Source organism: Tachypleus tridentatus, chromosome 13 (genome assembly GCF_004210375.1).
Source record: "Tachypleus tridentatus isolate NWPU-2018 chromosome 13, ASM421037v1, whole genome shotgun sequence".
NCBI lineage: Eukaryota > Metazoa > Arthropoda > Merostomata > Xiphosura > Limulidae > Tachypleus > Tachypleus tridentatus.
The window spans coordinates 231,847,912-231,869,318 of record NC_134837.1 but is presented as its reverse complement, the minus strand read 5'-3'; the positions used below and the strand labels follow the sequence as shown (position 1 = coordinate 231,869,318).

The 21,407-nt window shown below is 32.4% G+C and overlaps 1 protein-coding gene across 2 annotated transcripts in view; it reads right to left on the bottom strand.

The window, feature by feature from the left end:
- The window catches only part of LOC143238043 (single-minded homolog 1-like), a 77,098-nt gene that overhangs the window by 25,290 nt on the left and 30,401 nt on the right, over positions 1-21,407 (bottom strand). The window contains exon 2 of one of the 2 annotated variants that reach the window (XM_076477939.1): positions 15,001-15,191. In XM_076477939.1, coding sequence (XP_076334054.1) covers positions 15,001-15,175 — 175 coding nt within the window. In that variant the 5' untranslated portion in view covers positions 15,176-15,191. Of the gene's footprint in view, positions 1-1,248; positions 1,870-15,000; positions 15,192-21,407 lie in introns of those variants that run through there. The other variant, XM_076477940.1, reaches the window with a different exon arrangement.

Genomic DNA, 21,407 nt, shown 5'->3' with positions numbered 1-21,407 from the left:
ATTCTGTAATGCAATCTAGTCATTGTTCAACCATTTTACAACGTGTTCTTTACCGATTTAAATGCGTGTTCAACAGCCTGGGTGTTTACAAATGTATGGAAAAGGTCGCAAGTTCACCTTAACGTTTCTGTTCCCCATAGACCCCGTGTGTGCTGTGACCGATTAATCAGGAAGAACATGGATCTCTTTCCCACGTCGCCTCCGCTTATAGTCGGAACTACAGATTAACTTTTTCACGGCATGCTTGCAAGTGGCCGTTCAAAAGTGGGGTACGTTAACTCTAAAGTGTTAGCTCTGTCGGGTGTACCACGTTCATCGTAGGGCGGAGGTGCACATTTCCTGCTAACTGAAATCGAAACCTATAATTCACACCTGTAGAAGAACAGGCATTAGAAAAGAATGACGTGGTTTTAAAGCAGTAGTCAATTTCATGTAGAGAATCATACAGTCAACAAGCCAACAGTTTCGTTAAAACTCGCTAGTTGAAATGGAAACATCTTTCTTGTTGCGTAAAATGTTTTCTTCTCGACTGTCACAATAATCGAATTATACGTGATGACCTACAATAGTACTTGAACATTATTAATAAATTAAAAATGGCTTCTTTCTTGGAGTGTAAATACACAACAAATGTAAATATTTCAACTCATTAACAGTTCAAATTCCAAGCAAATTAAATTCCAAATTTTGTTAAACTTGCCATGGTTTACATCGCATGTTTAATTGTATTTTAAACAATATTTTTAATCATGAAGTACAAAGGATGGAAGAGAATTAAAATATCAATTTTGTTTGTATCAATAATTGTTTTTGACTTTCCTGCATTGATTAAGTTGAAACTAAGTCTTGGTTTGTGTGGTGAGTCCATCAAACAAAGTGTATAAACTACAGCGTGTATGAAGAATACTTCGTCTTAAAAATTACCCAAGTTCATTAATTAAATGAATTAATTACATTAATACGTTGCTTCAAACTAGAGTTTTACATATTGATTGAATATGTCAGAAGAAACACAATTACAACACTCGCACTACGCCGGTACATCACAGCCCTATTACGCCCTGGTAGAACATTTCACCACGCCCTGATAAGACCAGTTACTATATATTCGTACAACATTTCGCGCCCCAGCAGTTGGAAAACATTGCACTACACCATGATGCCACAATAACAGCAAACAAAATATAAAAACACCTACTTACTACCTCATAAGGAAAACATCAACATACAGAAATAGTTGCGTATTACCTCAGTGTTTCACATGATACAGGCAATTTGTTAGCAGACAGAAGATGGCAGTACTCGTATGCTGTCTTATAAGTTCAACTCTGATAAAATTATATCAGCAAACAGACAATAATTGTTATTACTACGTACTGTTTTACACCAACACTTCTACATGGCATGAAGAGTACACCAGGAAAGATCTTAAAACATAAGAAGCTACAATCCAGAGTCATATCCGTGTATCTTTTGTAGCGCTATTATTTGTAGGCACCAACAAAACAGTTCGTTTAGTTAGCTGACATCTCAAGAAATAAGTCTAATATGACACATTGACCATAGGCCACGGGTTTTTCTGTCATTAGATAAGTAATTGGAAACCTTTACGTAATTTGGTTAGTGGACAATCTACGAAACAACTTACGTAACACAGAACAATGACGAGAAGTCAACTATGTGAACCTGTCATGTTGTTTTACCAGTAGACATATGATTCCTTCTACATTCAATTAACAAAATTTGTGTTGATTAGCGATACACCATTTGATCAGAAGACAATTTTCATATCACAATGTACTCGCATATACACAGAGACCGAGACCTTTCCAGTTTCTTCTCCTATAGTAAACTAACAGTTCTCAATGTAGCATCCACCCTATCTTCCTTTTCCTTGTACGTGCAAACGTGCTAACATTTCTCCAAATTTTCCTACCATTTAGAGCAGGGGTCACGTTTGTCACGTTTAGTCCCTTTTATCACGTATCGCAAATTCTTTGTAGCTAATCCTTTTCAGCGCCCCCTATAAATTTACTATAAATATAGTATATATAACTATTATATTACGATTGTGATATTTTTCACTCTGTCATGAAGAACAAGTCCCAGGTAATGTTGTGAACATCTACAATCTAGAGTAGTAGACTAATTGATTTGTTTCAAGGTTTAATTTGTTACGTTTTATGTGCGTTTTAATCGTTTTTACTATAAATGAAACCTTTTTTTATCATTTAATGCCAATTTTATTTCACACAAGTGCCACACAAAAGCAATATCAATAAAAATATCAAAACAAGTATATGTTAAGTGCTAGTAAAAAAAAAACATGTTGATCAAAATTAGGAACGGACAAATAACGGTTTGTGATGGATTTTATAATCAACTTACATACTTCAGATAATTGGGTTTATTTTGGAAAGCTCAGTGTAATTAAAATCAATCATATATTCTTATTTGCTTACAAGAGTTTTCACACCAGTGCAAAGATATTCCAGATACGAATGATACAGCTGATTTAAAAAAAAAAAAAAATATGTGGGTTGTTTTCCGTTAAGTTTACTAATTACATACTAGCACTCGCGTCCGCCTCCGTGACAGCGGAAAGTCTACGGATATACAATTCTAAAATCATGAGTTTGATTCCCCGCAGTGGTTTGGCTATTAGAAAACACACACCAAACATTAACTTACAGATTTTATCTCCTATCTAATTTAAAAACAAAATTTTGTTAATTATAATCAGTTTTTCAACTTATTTCTTGTGCACTTGTATATGTAAACCTAAATCTTCTTGTGAAACGTAAATCTTGTATTCTAGTAAGAAAAACGCTAAATAATTTATACTTTCTTATATTTAAATATCGATTTAGGACGTTTATGATGAAACACGTTGTAATTAATTAATCTCTTTGAGGGGAATTTTATAACTATGTTTTGAGTTTTTCCTCTCGTTGACTTTGAAGTGCTTTTTACAAGAGAAACATGGATTACAAAAAATTATCATAAAACACATTTTTCAAAACTGTATAAGTAAAGGTAAAACAACTGTAGAAGGTCGTTCTTACCTGAGTTGGTTGGTTGGTTGGTTGGTTTGGCCTTTTATGGCGCAAAGCAACTAGGCTATCTGCGCTTTTTACCTCGGATACATGCAGGTTTAACAATGCTACATTTTTTCTAATAATGAAACTAAAGGTGAATACATACGCAAAATATTAACTTTTCTACAAGAATATAGATTTACATACGTTAAGATTAGATTAAGATACTTGTTCAAATTCTTATCTTTAAAAGTTTACGCTGAGAGAGATCTTTGTCTTCTAAAAATTGAACAGGGAAATTAAGAATAGAGTCAATACAGCATTTACTTAGCAGTGTTTGTAGATATATATCTTGACTCGTTTAACAGTGCTTTATGGCTTTGTTATTTGTTCAGTAGGCCTAATTTTTATTTCCTTAGCATTATGCTGTTGGTTTTTAGCAATAACTTTGTATAAAAATATACGATTGGCCTTTATTATATTTTATCTGTTTTGCAGTGCTCTGAAGTCTGTTGTATCTGTTTAACAGTATTTTTTACTACATTCCTTAGTTTTATTTGATTATAATTTAGCATTAAGTTACACAATGGTTTATTTGTGCTATACACATCACAGGTATCGAAACGCGGTTTTTAGTGTTATAAGTCTTCAAACTCACAGCTGTGCCCGTGAGGTGCAAAATTTATAATAATTCACGTCAGACGTTTTTCACAATGTTCTTAATTTGTCCATTTCAGATTCAAAATCAAACTCGTATAAAAATGAAGATAATTGGAGGATTAACAATGACTTGAGGAATACAGAAGATAGATTAAAAATGCTATTTTTAGGCTTCTCTGATTTTGAATCCGAAATGGGCGAATTAAAATAAATGTGAAAAACAAAATCTACAATCAATGTGTATAATACAATGTATAATACAATCAATATGTATAATGCAATGTATAATACAATCAATGTGTATAATACAATATATAATACAATCAATGTGATTTCATCACAAGTTTAGGTTTGTTGGTTTCTAATACTTCTTCAACGTCGGTGTTTAAACTGTAACTTTTATCCCTTATATTCTTTACTTTTTTTAAGACTGACCCTTTACTAATTGCACGGCCGACATGGTTAGGGCGCACGACTCGTAATCTGAAGGTCGCGGGTTCGAATCCACATCGCACCAAATGTGCTCCCCTTTTCAGCCGTGGGGACAGTCAATCCTACTATTCGTTGGTAAAAGAGTAGTCCAAGAGTTGGCGGTGGGTGGTGATGACTAGCTGCATTCCCTCTAGTCTTACACTGCTAAATTAGGAGCGGTTAGAGCAGAAGGACATGGTGCAACTTTGCACGAAATTCGAGTATTAACTGTAGGTATCTTGTATTGTACAACGTTTATTAAATATTATTTCTATAGTTTATTTCCTTTTATGTCTACCAAGCATTTAAGAGTTAATTGTACTGTGCTTCGAATATTTATAGCATAATTATGAAACTATTAAAGGTTTGTTTTTTCCCCCTAATCCATCTTCTAGCTGATGAATTCTGTGAGATTCGTTTGTTTGTTTTTACTTTCAAAGTTATACAATGGTTTATCCGTGCTCTGCCCATCGCTGTTATCTAAACCTCAATTTAAGAGTAAAAAACCTTCAGACTTAACGCTAAACTACCGGGAGCTCTTTGATTTTCATTATGTAATGTTTCACATACGAAGTTGTCAAAGGATTGCTGAATATTACTTGAAAAATTGTCTTCTTACTGAATGTCTATATTACACCCTACAAACCTTACGTGACTATATATTTGCAATCATATAACCTGATCAGAAACAGTAAGACGCTTTTAGAACACACGGCTGATCTCCATTGATGAATAGCTTAGATTAGTCGATAACATTTCTTCTTTCTAAACCAATATAATATATAATATAATAATCAGTACAACACTAAAATTTATTTCTTTCATAGGCATTCGAACCAGTACGTCATTATTTTTAAGAATGGTTATTTTATAATAATTATAAGTCCATATCTAAAGTTCCTTCTCTTGCACGTGTGTTAAATAATTGGAGTGTTTTACAAGCAGTGTGAGAACAGTCTTTATTATCGGAACAATGTACCCTCTCAGCATCAGGTCTCTCGAGGGAAGATGTAAAAATCTATTCAACCTCTTATTCTCACATCAGCGACCCCTAGAGTGGTTAATTAGAACCAAAATGTACGATACAAATGTTTTTCTTTCGTGATCACGGCTTACAATGGTAGTGAAATGACAACCAGATTAACTTATATTCTATATATCTGTCAATTTATTAATTTATTCTTTTTATCTAATTATTTAGCTAATCTTACGCACATCTGATTGATATACCTAAACTACTGCTACATGAATAACTTTTCGAGTTTTAATTTTTTATATGTTATTCACTTTTATATGACAACTTTTCCCACCTATTTAACTAATAAATGTGAGATAAAACATTGTTTGCGGTATTTACGCATGTGATAAAACTTATAAAAACAATTCATACGACGTTTTACAGTACTTTATGAACCTATAGATATACCAATCCCTAAACCTGTCGATCTGATGAATAAGCAACCACCCTTATTCGTTTTCGACAATTTTACTATGTGGAGATCTTTGTGAGTGCTCCAGGGGGCGTCATTGATGAGCTCCAGTAACCCACGGAGATATTCAATTGTCACTTAGGCAGTGACCCTAAAACACAGCAGGATAGCCTTGTTCAGCCTAACGGCGACATTGAAGTACTAGCATAAAGCTGAATTTTCCCATCTTTTTCCGTCGTCACTGAACTAGGCACTTACAAATACACACAAATCACTTGGCTTAACATGTTAATTCAAAAAAAAAAAGAAGTATTTGGAATAATCTAAATGCACTCAAAACTTATGTAAGAAGATACATGTTGTGAGAATTGCTATCAGAACAAACTAAATTTGGCATTGGAAGTAGAATAATTTTATAGTGCTTGACTGGTGCACGTAAGGTGTTGGATTATTCGTAACGTTGCTAGACTTCGGGTTATCACGATTTACATATAGAATCCACTACATATATATTCTCTAATAACTGAAGAGCACACTGAAGTGGAATACGAATTATTTGCATCAAGTAAAAACTGTTTTTCAAGACAAAGTAAAAGTAACTTTTAGAAAGGTATTGAGTTAAATCTAGACTTCAAATACGCTGTCTTGCTATAAAAACATTTTAACATCCTACTCGAACTGGACTTTAAAACAGCTTAACTAAATCAAGATTCTTACGATGGTTACTGGTTTAATAATTCAAGAAAGTTTAACTAAAGGTATAAAACGTAATTAGGTATCGATTTCAGGAAAGTTTAGCACCAAATATACACACATTTAATACCTAAACTTAAATAAATTTGAATTTAAGGTATAGAGAACAATTCAACCTAGCCATCAAGAAGAAAAAAAGACTTAAATAGGTGTATTTCAGATACAGATTACCGTTAAATATTCAGTTTAGGAAAATTTAACTCCAAGTATAGAAAACAGTAGAATCTAGCCTTTAGGAAGGTTTAGTTTAAAGTTTAAAAATTTGAGAAATCTTAATACAAAGGCATAAAAAACACTAAAATATTGCTTCATAAACAATTAATTCCGGAAACATAGAACAATTACATTTATTCTCCATATATATAAAAAATACTAAAAGCTAGATATTAGAAAATTGTAAAAGCACATAAAACATTACAAGCTAAGTTTTAGAAAAGTTTAACTCCAAATTTACTATCAAGTTAAATATTTATTTTAAAAAAATTTAACTTAAAGTAAGTGGCCATTTAAATATTTACGTCAGAAGTGTTTAACTCTATAAATCTAGATGCTATTAAAATCAGTCCTTGACGAAGGTTCAAGACGAGAAACAAAATATTTTAACATCTAAACTGGAGGAATATTTAAATTCACACACACGGTTAAATATAGGCGTTTGGAAGGCTTGGCTTCAAGAATAGTGAAAAACCTAAGTTTAAAAACGTTTATCTTTTAGTGTAAAACATATTTAAATCTAGCGTTTGGTCAGTTTTACCCATACTTATACAAACAAAAATCAAAGAAAAATTTAACTTCAGACATACAGAACAAGTTTCTAGTTTCACTGTGTCGGTATTTGGGTATTGATGTTAAATACCCAGGAGGGTCAGGTCATTAGACCTATACAGAACAATTAAACACAAATTTGTTTGTTTTGAATTTCGCACAAAGCTACTCGAGGGTTATCTGCGCTAGACGTCCCTAATTTAGCAGTGAAAGACTAGAGAGAAGGCAGCTAGTCATCACCACCCATCGCCAACTCTTGGGCTACTCTTTTACCAACGAATAGTGGGATTGACCGTCACTTTTTAACGCCCCCACGGCTGAGATGGCTAGCATATTTGGTGCGACCGGGATTTGAACCCGCGTCTCTCGGATTACGAGTCGAACGCCTTAACACACTTGGCCATGCCGGACCTAATAAAACTGAAAAAGGTTATTTAGAAACTTTCATTTTAATAATTTAGTTTTATAAGTTTTCTTTCCCTCCAAATAATTATGAAGGATGTTAAGTTGCTTGGAAAGACATTTTTGTTCGAAAATATTCTTACAATTGTTTTGAAATTCGCACAAAGCTACTCGAGGGCTATCTGCGCTAGCCGTCCCTAATTTAGCAGTGTAAGACTAGAGGGAAGGCAGCTAGTCATCACCACCCACCGCCAACTCTTGGGCTATTCTTTCACCAACGAATAGTGGGATTGACGTAACATTATAACGCCCCCACGGCTGAAAAGGCGAGCATGTTTGGTACGATCGGGACTCGAACCCGCGACCCTTAGATTATGAGTCACACGCCTTAATCCACTTGGCCATTATAACCTTACCCGAACAGGGACGTATAAATACTAACCATCAAGTGTAGCGATAGCTAAAACTGAAATTTAAGGATGATTTACCTATAGCTTTATAGAACTACTAAATCTGAACTCTTAAAACAAAGTAAATGAAATATAAAACTCAGGAATATTTTATTCAGTTTATATATTCAATAAAGTTTAGGAATAACAAAAATTAAATCTAGAGCTCCCGAAGGTTTAACTTCAGGTATAAATATTACTAATATTTATAATTTGGGAAGGCTCGACAATAGGTACAAATATGTATTACACCGATACTTGAAAAGGATTTAACTCCTGATATATATATATATATACTATTTATTCTAGGCTTGTAAAAGTTAAACTCTTTCAGCATTGATATAAAAATAATTAAATCAATACTTCATAAAGGTTTAACTGTAGGATTAGAAAACAATTAAATCAATACTTTAGGAGATTTAACTGTAGGTATAAAAATATTTAAATTTAGGATACTATCTTCAACTAGTCAGAAAAGGCTTAACTTCAAGAATGAACAAAACCCCCATATTCAGACGAGAAAGGTTGACATCTATAGATATAGAGCCATTAAAATCCAAGCTTCAGAAATATAATACACACCACTTATAGAAAACATTTAATTCCAGAATTCAGTAACAGTTTAGCATAATCTATAGAAAACACTAAATTTTAGACTTCACAAACAATTTATAAACGTTTATTCCATGTATAACAATGCCTTAAAAATGCTTAATTCCAGTATCAAGGACAATAAAATTTAGACTTGACAAAGGTTTAGCTTCAGACAAAATTCTAGACGTTAAACAAGTTTAATTTCATGTGTATAGAACAATTAAATTTTGACTTCAGAAAAGTATAACTTTGGACATAAAGGATACTAAACTTTATACTTTGAGAAGGTTTGATTGCAGGTACAGATAACTGATAAATTTAGACTCGACGGAGTCTATAAAACATATAAATTTAGATTTTAAAAAGGTTGAACCCCAGACATAAAGAATAAATAAATATGCATTTGATGAAGGTTTGAACTTAATCTATAAACAGATAAATTTATACCTGAGGAAGGCTGAACGCCAGGCATAAAGAACCATTAACTCCTGGTATGGGAATTTGCTGAATACAGAATACAGTAAAGTGTAACTTCAGATATAAAGAACAATGAACTCTAGACTTCAGTAACATTATAAAAATATTAGTGAAACTAAGTAAAAGTTCCAGTAACGCTTCTTCAGGAAACTTTTATAAAGAGAACCCTAGCTTTAAAAAAAGGAATATTTTTCGCGATTTTAAGGAAATAAATAGTGTAGCTTTATTTTTTAATTTTTTATAGGACATGTTTAACACAGAATAGTCAATTACTGCGTTTATCAAAGTTTATCTTTACATTTTTTGTTTAATTTTGCGCAGAAAAGCTACACGAAGTCTATTGCGCCATCTGTTCCTAATGTTGAAGTGATAGACTAGAGAGAAACATTCTAATCAACACCTTTCACTGCCAACTCTACAGTTACTCTTGTCCGACCGCATGATGGAATTTCAGTTTCTATTTTAGTGTTCAGAGTTCCAAGATTAGGGGACGCGAATCAAATAAGCTGAGATGAAACAATTAAGCATGCTAAAAAATTGAGCCATGCTCTGGCCTTAATTTCAGATATATAGTATACTCGTATCTACATTTTGAATGTTAAATCTGAACTTTGGGGAGATTTTACTTAATAAATATAAACATAAACTTTAGAAAGGTTAAATCTTAACTATAGAAGACACTAAAATCAATCCTTTACAAAGTTTTATGTACAAGCTAGAAAAGTCCAATACTGAGGAACCTTTAACTCCAGATATAAGAAACTGTTAAACCTGAATCCCTGAAAAACTTAGCTCCAACTATATAGACCTGTGAAAACTTTACTTCAGAAAGATTTAACTCCAGGTGTAAGTAACAAATTAATGTAAACGGAGCGAAAGATTAACTTACGTATAGTGAAATTAGTAATTCAGGAATCCTGAACTATAATATAGATATAAAAATATTAACATCAAAATCAGGTAAGAAGAGTATACTGACAACATTATCGTCTAGAACTGTACAAGGAATAGAGAACACTGACATGTACAGGGATACAGAAGTTTAAGTCTAAATGTATAAAAACATTAACATTAAAACTGTTTAACTTCATGGGCAACAAAAACTGAAACATAAAATTAAGTTGAGAAGGGTTTTATTCCAGGTATAAATAATTTTAAATTTTATATTTAAAGAACATTTCAGTCAAGATGCAGAAAACTGTAACAGAACTGTTAAGTTGAGACTACATTTAGATTAACTCCAAACAATATGCATCAGAAATAAATCTAGAGGGATAGAAAACTGGTAAGCAAGAACGTTTAACTCCAAATAAAGTGGGACAGTAAAATATACACACTAGAATTGTATCTACACGTATGAAAAACTGTTGAAGTAGGAACATTCAACGCCATAAAAAGGAAGACACTAAAATATAAACTTTAGAAATAAATCTAGAGGTACAGAAAAGTATTAAGTAAAACCGCTAATCTCCAAGTAAATGGGACATTACGATGCATATATTACAAATGTCTCTTTAAGTATTAAAAGCTGTTAAGTAGGAACATTTAACACCATGAAAAGTAAAACACTAAAATATACACTTTAGAAATGTATCTACACGTATAGAAAACATTTAAATACGAATGTTTAAAGCTATGAAAAGAAGAACATTAAAACCTACACATTAGAAATTCATCTCCAAGTTTAGAAAACCGTTGAGTAAAAACGTTTAACAACAGTGAAAGTAGAACTCTGATATAAACACATTAGAAATATATCTACAATGGTAGAAAGCTCTTAAGGAAGACCATTAAACGCGATGAAAATTGGTACAGTAAAATATACACTTTAAAAATATATCTCAAAGTATGGAAAACTGCTGATTAAGGAAGAATGTTATTCAAATTAATTGTGTGTTTTTCTTACAGCAAATCCACATCGGACTATTTACTGAGTCTACCGAGGGGAATCGAACCCTTGATTTTAGCGTTATAAATCCAATTAATTGTACAGCTACATTCCAAGAAGCATAAGACCAGGAAGAACTCTTAAAACATAAACTTTAGGAAGATATCTACAAGTATACCGAACTGGTAAGAAAGAAGGTTTAAATCCATGAAAATTAGAACATTAAAATATACATCTTATAAATGTATCTACAGGTAGAGAAAACACTTAAACAAGAACATTTAATGTCATTAAAAGTAAAACACTGGAATATAAGTATTAGAAATATATTTATATGTATAGAAAACACTTAAGGAAGAATTAGAAATACCATAAATAGCGGGACAATATAATATACACTACAGAAATATATCTACAGGTAAACAGAATTGTTGATCAAGGAAGAATCTTATATAATTAATTGTACATTCACATTCAAGGAACCACCATAAGTTGAGAAAGAACTCTAAAATACACACTTTTGAAAAAATTATGAGAAAGAAACGTTTAAGGCCAAGAAATATAGGACACTAAAACATACCCTTAAGAGTTGCATTTACTGGTATAGAAAACAAACAGGTAAAAATGTTAATACCAGGAAACGTATGACACTAGAATATACATTCTATTAAACAAGGAATGGTAACGCCAGACATATAAACTGTTAACCAAAAAAGTATAAAGCCATGAAAAGTGCGACATTAAAATATGCATTTTAGAAATTTGTCTGCAGTATAGGAAGTATTAAGGTAAAACTTTTAACCCTATGAAAATTAAGACTCTGAAATATACACTTTAAAAATGTACCTACAGGTATATAAAACTGTTAAGGTGAAACATTTAACCTCACGAAAGCTAGAACACAGAAATATACACTTTAAAAATGTACCTACAGGTATAGAAAACTGTTAAGGTGAAACATTTAACCTCACGAAAGCTAGAACACAGAAATAATACACTTTAAAAATGTACTTACACTGAATTATCCACTTCAGAAATATCTTTACAGTATGGAAAAGTTTTAAGGAAGAACTTTTAACACTGTTAAAAGTACGATACAAAAATATATACCTTTAATACAGTTACGGAGAACTGATAATCAAGGGCGAACGGTATATAAATAATTGTTACAGTCATAATGAATCAAGCATAAGTCAAGGAAAATATTTTAACATATTCACTATGGGAATGTATCTACTAGGTATAGTATTATTAAAGGAAATGTTCTATAAGAGAGCACTACAATATTAATTCAAGAATGTTTCACATAACTCCAGTTTTAAACCTGAATTCTTGTGGTAACCTAATGAGGATGAATGAGGTTAAAACGTACGTTTGAGATTAGTTGAATTTCGGATTTAAGAAGACTAACGATTTTTATTATTATTATTATTATTCAGTTTTATAGTCCAGAGATTGTGAATAATTGAACCAGCATTTTGGAAAGTTTTAAGTTCATATATCCTAAAACGAATGTCTCTAATTCTTGGAATGAAAACAGATAAAGGTAGGAAGGGAAAAGTAGAATGTCGTCTATATGAAACCAAGTTTACTGAAAATGTTAGCATAACGAAACCACGCTGTATAAACTTCGATTTAAGTATTGTTTGCATGAATTCTGCAGTAACAGAGACAGTAAACCACTATCTGTGTTTAAAGCAATAGTCCCGCATGAGCTTCTACCAGCATCATCCAGTTTTTTTACATAATCAACACGATTATATCTTCACAAAGATATGAATGATGATAAACTTCAATTACGTTTACAAAGAACAAACCACACTAAACTTAGCAAAAAGTACATCATTTCTTTTCTCTGAATCTACATTTTTATCTGATTATAAATCATTATTACCTGGGGGGGGGATTGAAAAATCTTTATTCTTAGTAAATCTGAACGTTTTTAGTGGTCTTTATGTTTTGTATCATAGCTTTCAATCTTTTCTGTCGTGTATAGGTACGGATGCTTTGTCCGTACGCACCAGTCCGCTAGTCCTAGCGTCAACCTGCTGCGTGCTCCAACCCGGGCTCTCGCTAAACGAAGCCAATTTCCTCGACGTTCGACATCACTTCAATTACTCGACCTTTCGGCCCTAGAACTGTCGCTGCGGGTTGTTCGTAAAGAGAGGCAGTGTCAAGGTTTGATCCTAGTCTCATTTTGCCAGAAAAAGAGTCATTCATTCATTGACGATTTCAAACAAGCACGTGCGTCATTGTTTGTGCCTTTATATACATCGTTTTTTATTCGGTTTGTATAGAGCACTGGGGTTTGTAAAATTGCCTTTGATCTGGTAAAAGAAACCGCGTTTGTAGGCTTCATCCATTTCACCAACGAAATTTCGGTGCTTCTAAATTGAGCGTCCTTATGTAGCAAAGAATCGGCGACAGAGTTTATTTATACTTTGATTCTAGACAAAAAAGAGAATTCGTCACTAACATGTGAAAGGCTTCTCCTGACGAAATCCGAGATAGTATCTTTTACCAACCACTGCAGAGAAAAAATGTAAGATACTTCTGAAATGTTATTAACGTTCACTATTGAATGTTTTGGCATAAGAATCACAAGTTGCGATAACAATAAAATTAACAGTCCTAGAAGAGAACCATTCATATAGTGGGGAAGCACTAAATATAATAGCAGCTAAATCGCTTTAGTTTACTGGTATGACAGTATTCCTACAAAAGAGTAATTTAAATAGGATTTTTATTATTCAGAAATCGAATATAACCTCTTGGTACAGTGGAATCCTACATGGACTTTTCCATTTCAAGAATTCTGCTAGCAGTTAATTAATTCAAACATATCTTCTTGGTACAGTGAAATCCTATATGGAAAGGTCAACGACGGATTTTTCTGGTTCAAGAGTTCAACTAACAGTTAATTTATTATAGTGCATCATATTAATACAGTGAATAAGAAGTTAAACGTGGGTATTGATCGGCCCGGCATGATCAGGTGGTTAAGGCGCTCGACTCGTAATCTGAGGGTCGCGGGTTCGAATACCCGGCACACCAAACATACTCGCCCTTTCAGCTATGGGGGCGTTATAATGTGACGGTCAATCCTAGTATTCGTTGGTAGAAGAGTAGCCAAAGAGTTGGCGGTAGGTGGTAATGACTAGCTACCTCCCCTCTAGTCTTACACTGTTAAATTAGGGACGGCTAGCACAAATAGCCCTCGTGCAGCTTTGTGCAAAATTCATAAACAAAGAAACGTGGGTTTTTTTTCTAGTTCAAGATTTTACTGGTAGTTAATTACTTCTAACTGATCGATTTGGTACAGTAGAATCCTACAAGGAAAGTCAACGATGGACTTTCCTGGTTCTACTACCAATAAATTAATTATAAAGATTCGTCTTAATACAGTAGTACCTTACATGAACAAATTAATCTCGAACTTTCTTGTTCAGAGATTCTACTAGCAGTTGGTCAATGTTATGTTAATTAAGATTTTAAGAATTCTGAAATTAATCCATTCACTTTGCTTTTTTAATATGATATCAAGATGCTACAATGCAATATATTGCTTATTCTTATATTGGGTTCTGTTTAAAGACAATTTCTAAATAATTATCATTAATTATCCTGGAAAATCAATCTTGCAACCTATTAAACTGTAATAACTAATTTTACCTGTAATAGGATTTTATTAGCAGAAAAAGTAAGAATTGCCATTCTCCCATTATTTTATTTATAATAAAATTTATTACAAGGCAACTTAAGTTGCTATTTATTATTGCTCTTAAGCAAATATTCTGTTAATAAAGAGATTAAACCTCTAGTTTAGATAAATTAGGTAATTACAATTAATCATCCTTATACTGGAGTTTTAGTGACATATAGACAAAGTAGTAGTCACCAATTATAATGTTACTGAACTTTACTAAGAGATAAAATGAAATGTTGTCACTGCTCTTCTGACCTGAAAACCTCTTCTTGGCAATAGATTCATCATATCAAAGAAAACGAACGTTTTTCTCTAACAACTTTAACAGTGAGTGTTTTGTGAACGACCTTAAAACTCTGGTTCTTACCATCAGGAAACAAAGCTCTCATCTTTAAGTAGGAAGTGGTCAGTCTTATAATTGACGCTTTGTCCAGCTGGTTTGTAATGGCTGCAGGTAGAGGAAGCATCTTGGCCAATTCCAAGAATTCAGCGTTCTCCTTTTCTCTCCTTGACCTGGCTGCGTTTTTTGATTTTTCTTTCATGTTGTTGGTGTAGACCCTACAAAGACATTACCAGAGGTTAAAAAGGTTATATAACATGTTACCAGAGGTTGAAAAATTTAGATAACACGCCGCCAGATATTAAGAAATTTCGAATAACACATTGCCAAAGGCTGGAAATTCTTAAATAACTTGTTCCTAGCGGTTAAATTTTGTACAACACTTCGCCAGACGTTAAGAAATTTTATATGTTGTCAGGTATTAAACACTTTTATATAACATGTCACGAAATGTTAAGAAATTACGTATAACACGTTACCAGGGGAAACAAATATTTTATATAACACGTTGCTAGAAGTTATGGAAAATTATTTAACATATCGCCAGAAATGACAACATTTTATATAAATGTTATAAAAGTTAAGAAGGATTTAAATAACACGTCACCCTGAATTAAAAATTGTGTGTCACCTATCATCAAAGATTAAGAAATGCTATAATACGTCGCCAGATATTAATTAATTGTAAATAAGACGTAACTTAGGTTAACAATTTTACTATAAACAGGTCACCAGATATTTAAAAAAAATTATATTAAAAAGTTTCGCGTGTTAACGTTATTCAACTTAATTAAATAGGTATGTAGAATTTAAAAAAGTTTTATTCATAAAGTTGATTAACTTAATATGTGATAACAATAAATACTAGACTGTTTGGTGTGAGAAATGTGGAACTTTCATTATTAGTGCTAATCATAATCTAGTAAAACATATATATATATATAATTTAACTTTTTCAGAAAGTCACATGATGAAAGGATGGGAAATGACCCTTTTACTTCCTTCCAGGTTATCAATCCCAACTATTGACAAACTATACTTGTTACTACTTCCTACCACATATATAGAAAATAAACAGAACAAGACGTTCTTCTGAACTGTCATTCATTGTAACATCGTCCGTTGTTGAGTGTTCTATTATTCCTTACAAAATGCAATGCGTTGGTAAGAGATGGCTCTGATTATAGAAACCTATAGACATTTATTTTATATTGAGATAAAAACTAGAGGAACATGCCGCTGTCCGTGAGTGAAGACATCCGGAGAAAGCTTATTTTTCTCTTCCATCCGCCATCTTGAACGTGCTACCGATTCTAGACGTTAGTCAATTTACAGTTAACATATGGAGAATTTTCCAATGTAAATGAGTTACCCAATTATACATCTGCCATAATCACATTAAGTTAAGTTTGTCTTGCGGGTTGTACCTAAAAAAAAATCCATCCTTACATGAATTTATGATACATTGGTTCATGGCAATACTATATTAAAAAAAAAAACCCAACGAACTTCGATTCCTTAAATAAAGTATAATGAACATCAACAGCTTCGTTTTACAACATTCAGCGTAATCTTACGCCATCCTCTCCCAAGCGCCCTGAACCCATTGTACATGCGATTCATCACTTACGAAGTTTTAATTACCTTGGTTTTAATCATTTTGATACTAAACTTAACTCTTTCAAAAATGTGAAATGTATAGCACATCTGCAGGCGGTGTTACCCCTATTCACACCATTGACACCTCCACGTCAAGAAAATAATAATTTTGAAATAAACATTAAAACAAATATTTATTGCAGTATTACATTGGAGAAAAGCATTTATGCAATGCACAGACTTAAAGAGAGAAAAACTAATCTTAAAACATTCCCATAGCTTAAGGTTTGGGTAATTAAAACTTCAACTATCAGAATATGCATATTCCGAGAAAGAATGGAATGTTGTATAATTATTGCTCATTCAAACAATCATTAATGAGGGAAAAATATTATATAATTATTATACAGTCAGGTTGAAACATAGCGTTAGCCGAGGAAAAATTTTATATAGTCATTGTACAGTCACATTTAATCAAAGTATTATCTAAGGAGGAATGTTATATAATTATTCCAGAGAAATCTTCAAACAAGCATTACTCTTCAGAGAAAAATGTAATTATAGTGGCATTCAAACACAGTGTAAGTCAAGGAAAATGTTGTATAATTATTGCACAGTTAAACTGTGACAAACGTCAGTCGAGGAAACGTTATATAATTATTATACCGTCATATTCGAAAAAGCATTATTCAAAGAAAATTAATATACTTATTCAAACCCAATATCACTCAAGGAAGAATGTCACATAACTGTTCTACAGTCGCACTCAAATACAGTGCAAATCATGAAAAAAATGTAACATTGTTACTTCACAGTGAGATTCAAACACAGCGTTATTCAAAGAGGAATGTTGTACAGTTCTTGTACATTGGTCCTCAAACAAGGATTAATCAAATACGAATGTTACATAGTTATTGTACAGTCACAAACAAACAAATATTAGATAAGGGAGAATTTAATATAATTATTCTACAGTCACAAACAAACAAGTATTAGTTTAGAGGGAATTTAATATAATTATTGTAAAATCACAAACAAAAAAATGTTAGTTAAGGGGAAACTTAATATAATTATTGTAAAGTCCCATTAAAACAAACATTAATCGCAGAATAATTTTATATAATTATTCTACAGTCACATATGAACGTAGCGTTTATCATTAAAGAAAGTTATACAACTGTTGGCCATCTAGTGAATGAATGGTAAGTCTCACGACTTATAATGCTAAAAACGGAGTTTCGTTATCAACGTCGAACAGGTTATTGTTTACATTTATATTTAACAACAAACAAATAGTTTATGATTCTTCTACAGTCAAACTTTGAACACAACAGACGTTTGGCAAGGAAGAACATTACATAATTATTATATAGTCAGATTTAAACACAGCTCTATTAGAGAAAAACTGTTACGTAGTTATTGTGCAGTCACATACCAGCACACAATTGATCAAGGGAAAACGTTATATAATAATTGTATTGTGACAATAAAACAAGAATCAGTCAAAGAAAAAAGTTACATAATTGTTATTCAGTCACATTCAAAGATGCATTAGTGATGGAAGAATGTTATATAATTATTGTGACGACATATTCAAGCACACATTAGTCAGAAAAGAAATACGTATATAATTATTGTAAAGTCGCATTCAAACTCAAGAACAAAGTTAAATAATTGTTAAACAATCATATTCAAACACAACTCACTCAAGGAAGAACATTTTGTAATTCAATCAGATTCTAACTCAACCCTAGTCAAAGAAGAATTTTCTATAGTTATTGTACACTCATTTTCCAAACAAGCACTAAACGGATACGAATATTATGTAATTATAGTAGAATCACTTATTCCAAACAGCTTTAGTCAAGGAGAATGATACATAATAATTGTAAAGATACATAAAAACAAGCGTTACTCAAATAGAGAGAGATATTATTGTACGGTCACATTGAAACAAGCAGGAAGAATGTTATAGATTTATTATACAGTCACATGCAAAGAAGCAATAGCCAAGGAAGGGTGTTGTGGATGTATCCGGGTTCGCATTCAAACTCTGTGCTACTCAGGAAAGTGTTAGATAATTTATTCTTCAGTCACTTTCAAAATAACTTTAGTCAGGAAAAATGTTTAGTATTTATTTTACAGTCAGATTGAAATAGTGTTAGTTAAGGAGAAGTGCTATGTAATTGTTGTAGCTAAGTGTTAAGTGTGACGGCTTATAATTCTAAAATCCGAGCTGCGACACCGGCGGAGTGCTGAGCACAGATAGTCCTTTATATAGTTTTGTGCTTAACAAACAAACAAAGAATCTTTGTACATAGTATTTACTAGAAAAAACTGTTGCATAAGTTTCGTATAGTTTCATATAGCATGATTCAAGGAAGAACTTTATTTAATTATTTAACAGCCACATCAAAAGACATCATTTTTGAAGAAAGAATGTCTTATATTTATTACATACAGAAGTACTAGATCGACAAAAACGTTATATAATTATTGGATGGTCACGAGTTACTCAGTAAAAAATGTTCTGATTTTTGTAGAGTCACAGTTAAATCAGCATTAGTCAAAGAATATTTTATAAAACTATTCTCAAGTCATTTTTAAACATAGCGTTAGCAAAGAAAAATGTTGTACAATTATTCTATATTCAAATGTATATATTTAATATAAATTTAAATTACTTTGCAAATTATATTATGACAAAGTCAAAGTCAGATCTCAGGCTACTTTCAAAGAACAATGAAAGGTAAATCAGAGGAGAGACATCAAAATGTTATCTTCATATTTAGTACAACAGAAACTCTGTGTAAGTGCTTGAGTTCAGCAAACAGTTAATATTTTGTGTGTTCCCTTTATCTTTAAGGACTACAGACTTCAGGCATTGTTCCAACATATTTAATCCAAATGTCCCTTGAAATTTTACTCCAAATGTCTCTAATACACTTCTATAATTTTTTTTTGTTTTAAGTAACTTTTGATTTGTCAAGTTTTTGATCTATTAAATCCAAGTTCTGCTCAATTGGGTTGAGATCGGAGCTCTGTGTGGGGAGTACTGCATCATTTTAATGACTTCAGCTTTAATTTCTACATAGTAGGTTGGATGAATGTTTGGAATAATTATCTTCTTGGTAGAATAATTCGTTATCAATAATACGCAAACCATTGAGTATACCATGGCGAATTAGTCTCTGATGATACTTCCACTGGTCCATTATTCCATCTATTCGGCAAATTCTCCTATCGTTTCAGGAGAAAAAAACACACCATAAAATAATCATACTTCACCCATGATTCATAGCGAGTACTATGCACTGAGGTATCTTTCATATTTCTTCCGCCGGACATGCAACCTACGCTTTGAACCAAATATTTCAAACTTTGACTCATCTGTCCACAACACCTTTTTCCAGTCATCAACGATCCAGTTTGTGTTCTTTTTAGTACATTTCAGTCTCTTGACAGTACTTGAAGATCAAAGTCAAGGTTTGTTAAATGTTACACAACCAGATATTACATTCTTGTTGATACTTCTTGATCCTGTAGATCTGAACACTTTTCTGTCACTTGGTACATGGTAGTTTATCTCGTTACTGATATCAGTGTCAGTCTTCCTTCTGTTCCGAAGGCAACATAAACAAAGATACTTAACATCAGTATCATTGAGTTTAGGTGTTCTACCTCTTCCACTTCTATTTTCAAATATATAGTGTTTGTTTGTTTTTTTTTGTCAAGGTTTATTTGTGGACTATTATCAAATTGATTTCTTCTAGCATATACCGGTAACGTAAGTTAGCTTTTTCCAATGTAGCTAAAACACTGTAATGGGTACCATGACAGTTATTTCAAGTATATGGGAATTCTAAAGAGTGATAACTATTCTCACCCTGGCTCATTCAATTATCAACAGATATCAGTAGAATTAACAACATAAAGGGGAAATAATAACAAATTATTATTTCGTCCTGACACTTTTGTACAGTACTGTAGATACAAACAAGTATTAGCAAAGGAAGAATCTTACGTAATTTTTGTATATGCCTATTCGAACAAGTCTTAATCAACGAAGAATTTTTTTAACAGATGTATAGTCATCTTTAAATACAACATTAGTGAAATGGAATATTATATAATTATTGTAGAGTCATATTAAGACACAATGTTAGTCAAGGTGGTTTCGTATAGTTATTTTACACTTACCTTGAAACAAGTATTACTCAAGGAATAATATTATATTACAATTCTACAACATAGCTCATCGACAGCAAAAGTCAGGAAAAAATGTTGAATGTTTTTCGGCAGGTAGGCTTAAACACATCGTTAGAATATGTAATTATTGGTGTCGAGCAGGGTTGCATAATGATCGTACAGTAAGATAACAACATAGCATTAGTCAAACAAGAATGTCATAAATTTTTGGTACAATCATTTTTAAATAAGCATTAGTAAAGAAAGAAGGCTGTATAATTATTATATAGTTACATTCAAATAAACATTACTCAAAGACGGACAATTAATCTAGAGTTTTTTTGTTTTTTTTTTCAAACAAGCTTTAATCAATGAAGGATGGAGCCCGGCATGGCCAGGTGGGTTAAGGCGTGGGACTCGTAATTCGAGAGTCGCGGGTTCGAATCCACGTCGCACCAAATATGCTCGCCCTTTCAGCCGTGGGGGCGTTATAATGTGACGGTCAATCCCAGTATTTGTTGGTAAAAGAGTAATCCAAGAGTTGGCGGTAGGTGTTGATGACTAGCTGCCTTCCCTCTAGTCTTACATTGCTAAATTAGGACGGCTAGCGCAGATAGCCCTCGAGTAGCTTTGCGCTAACTTCTCTA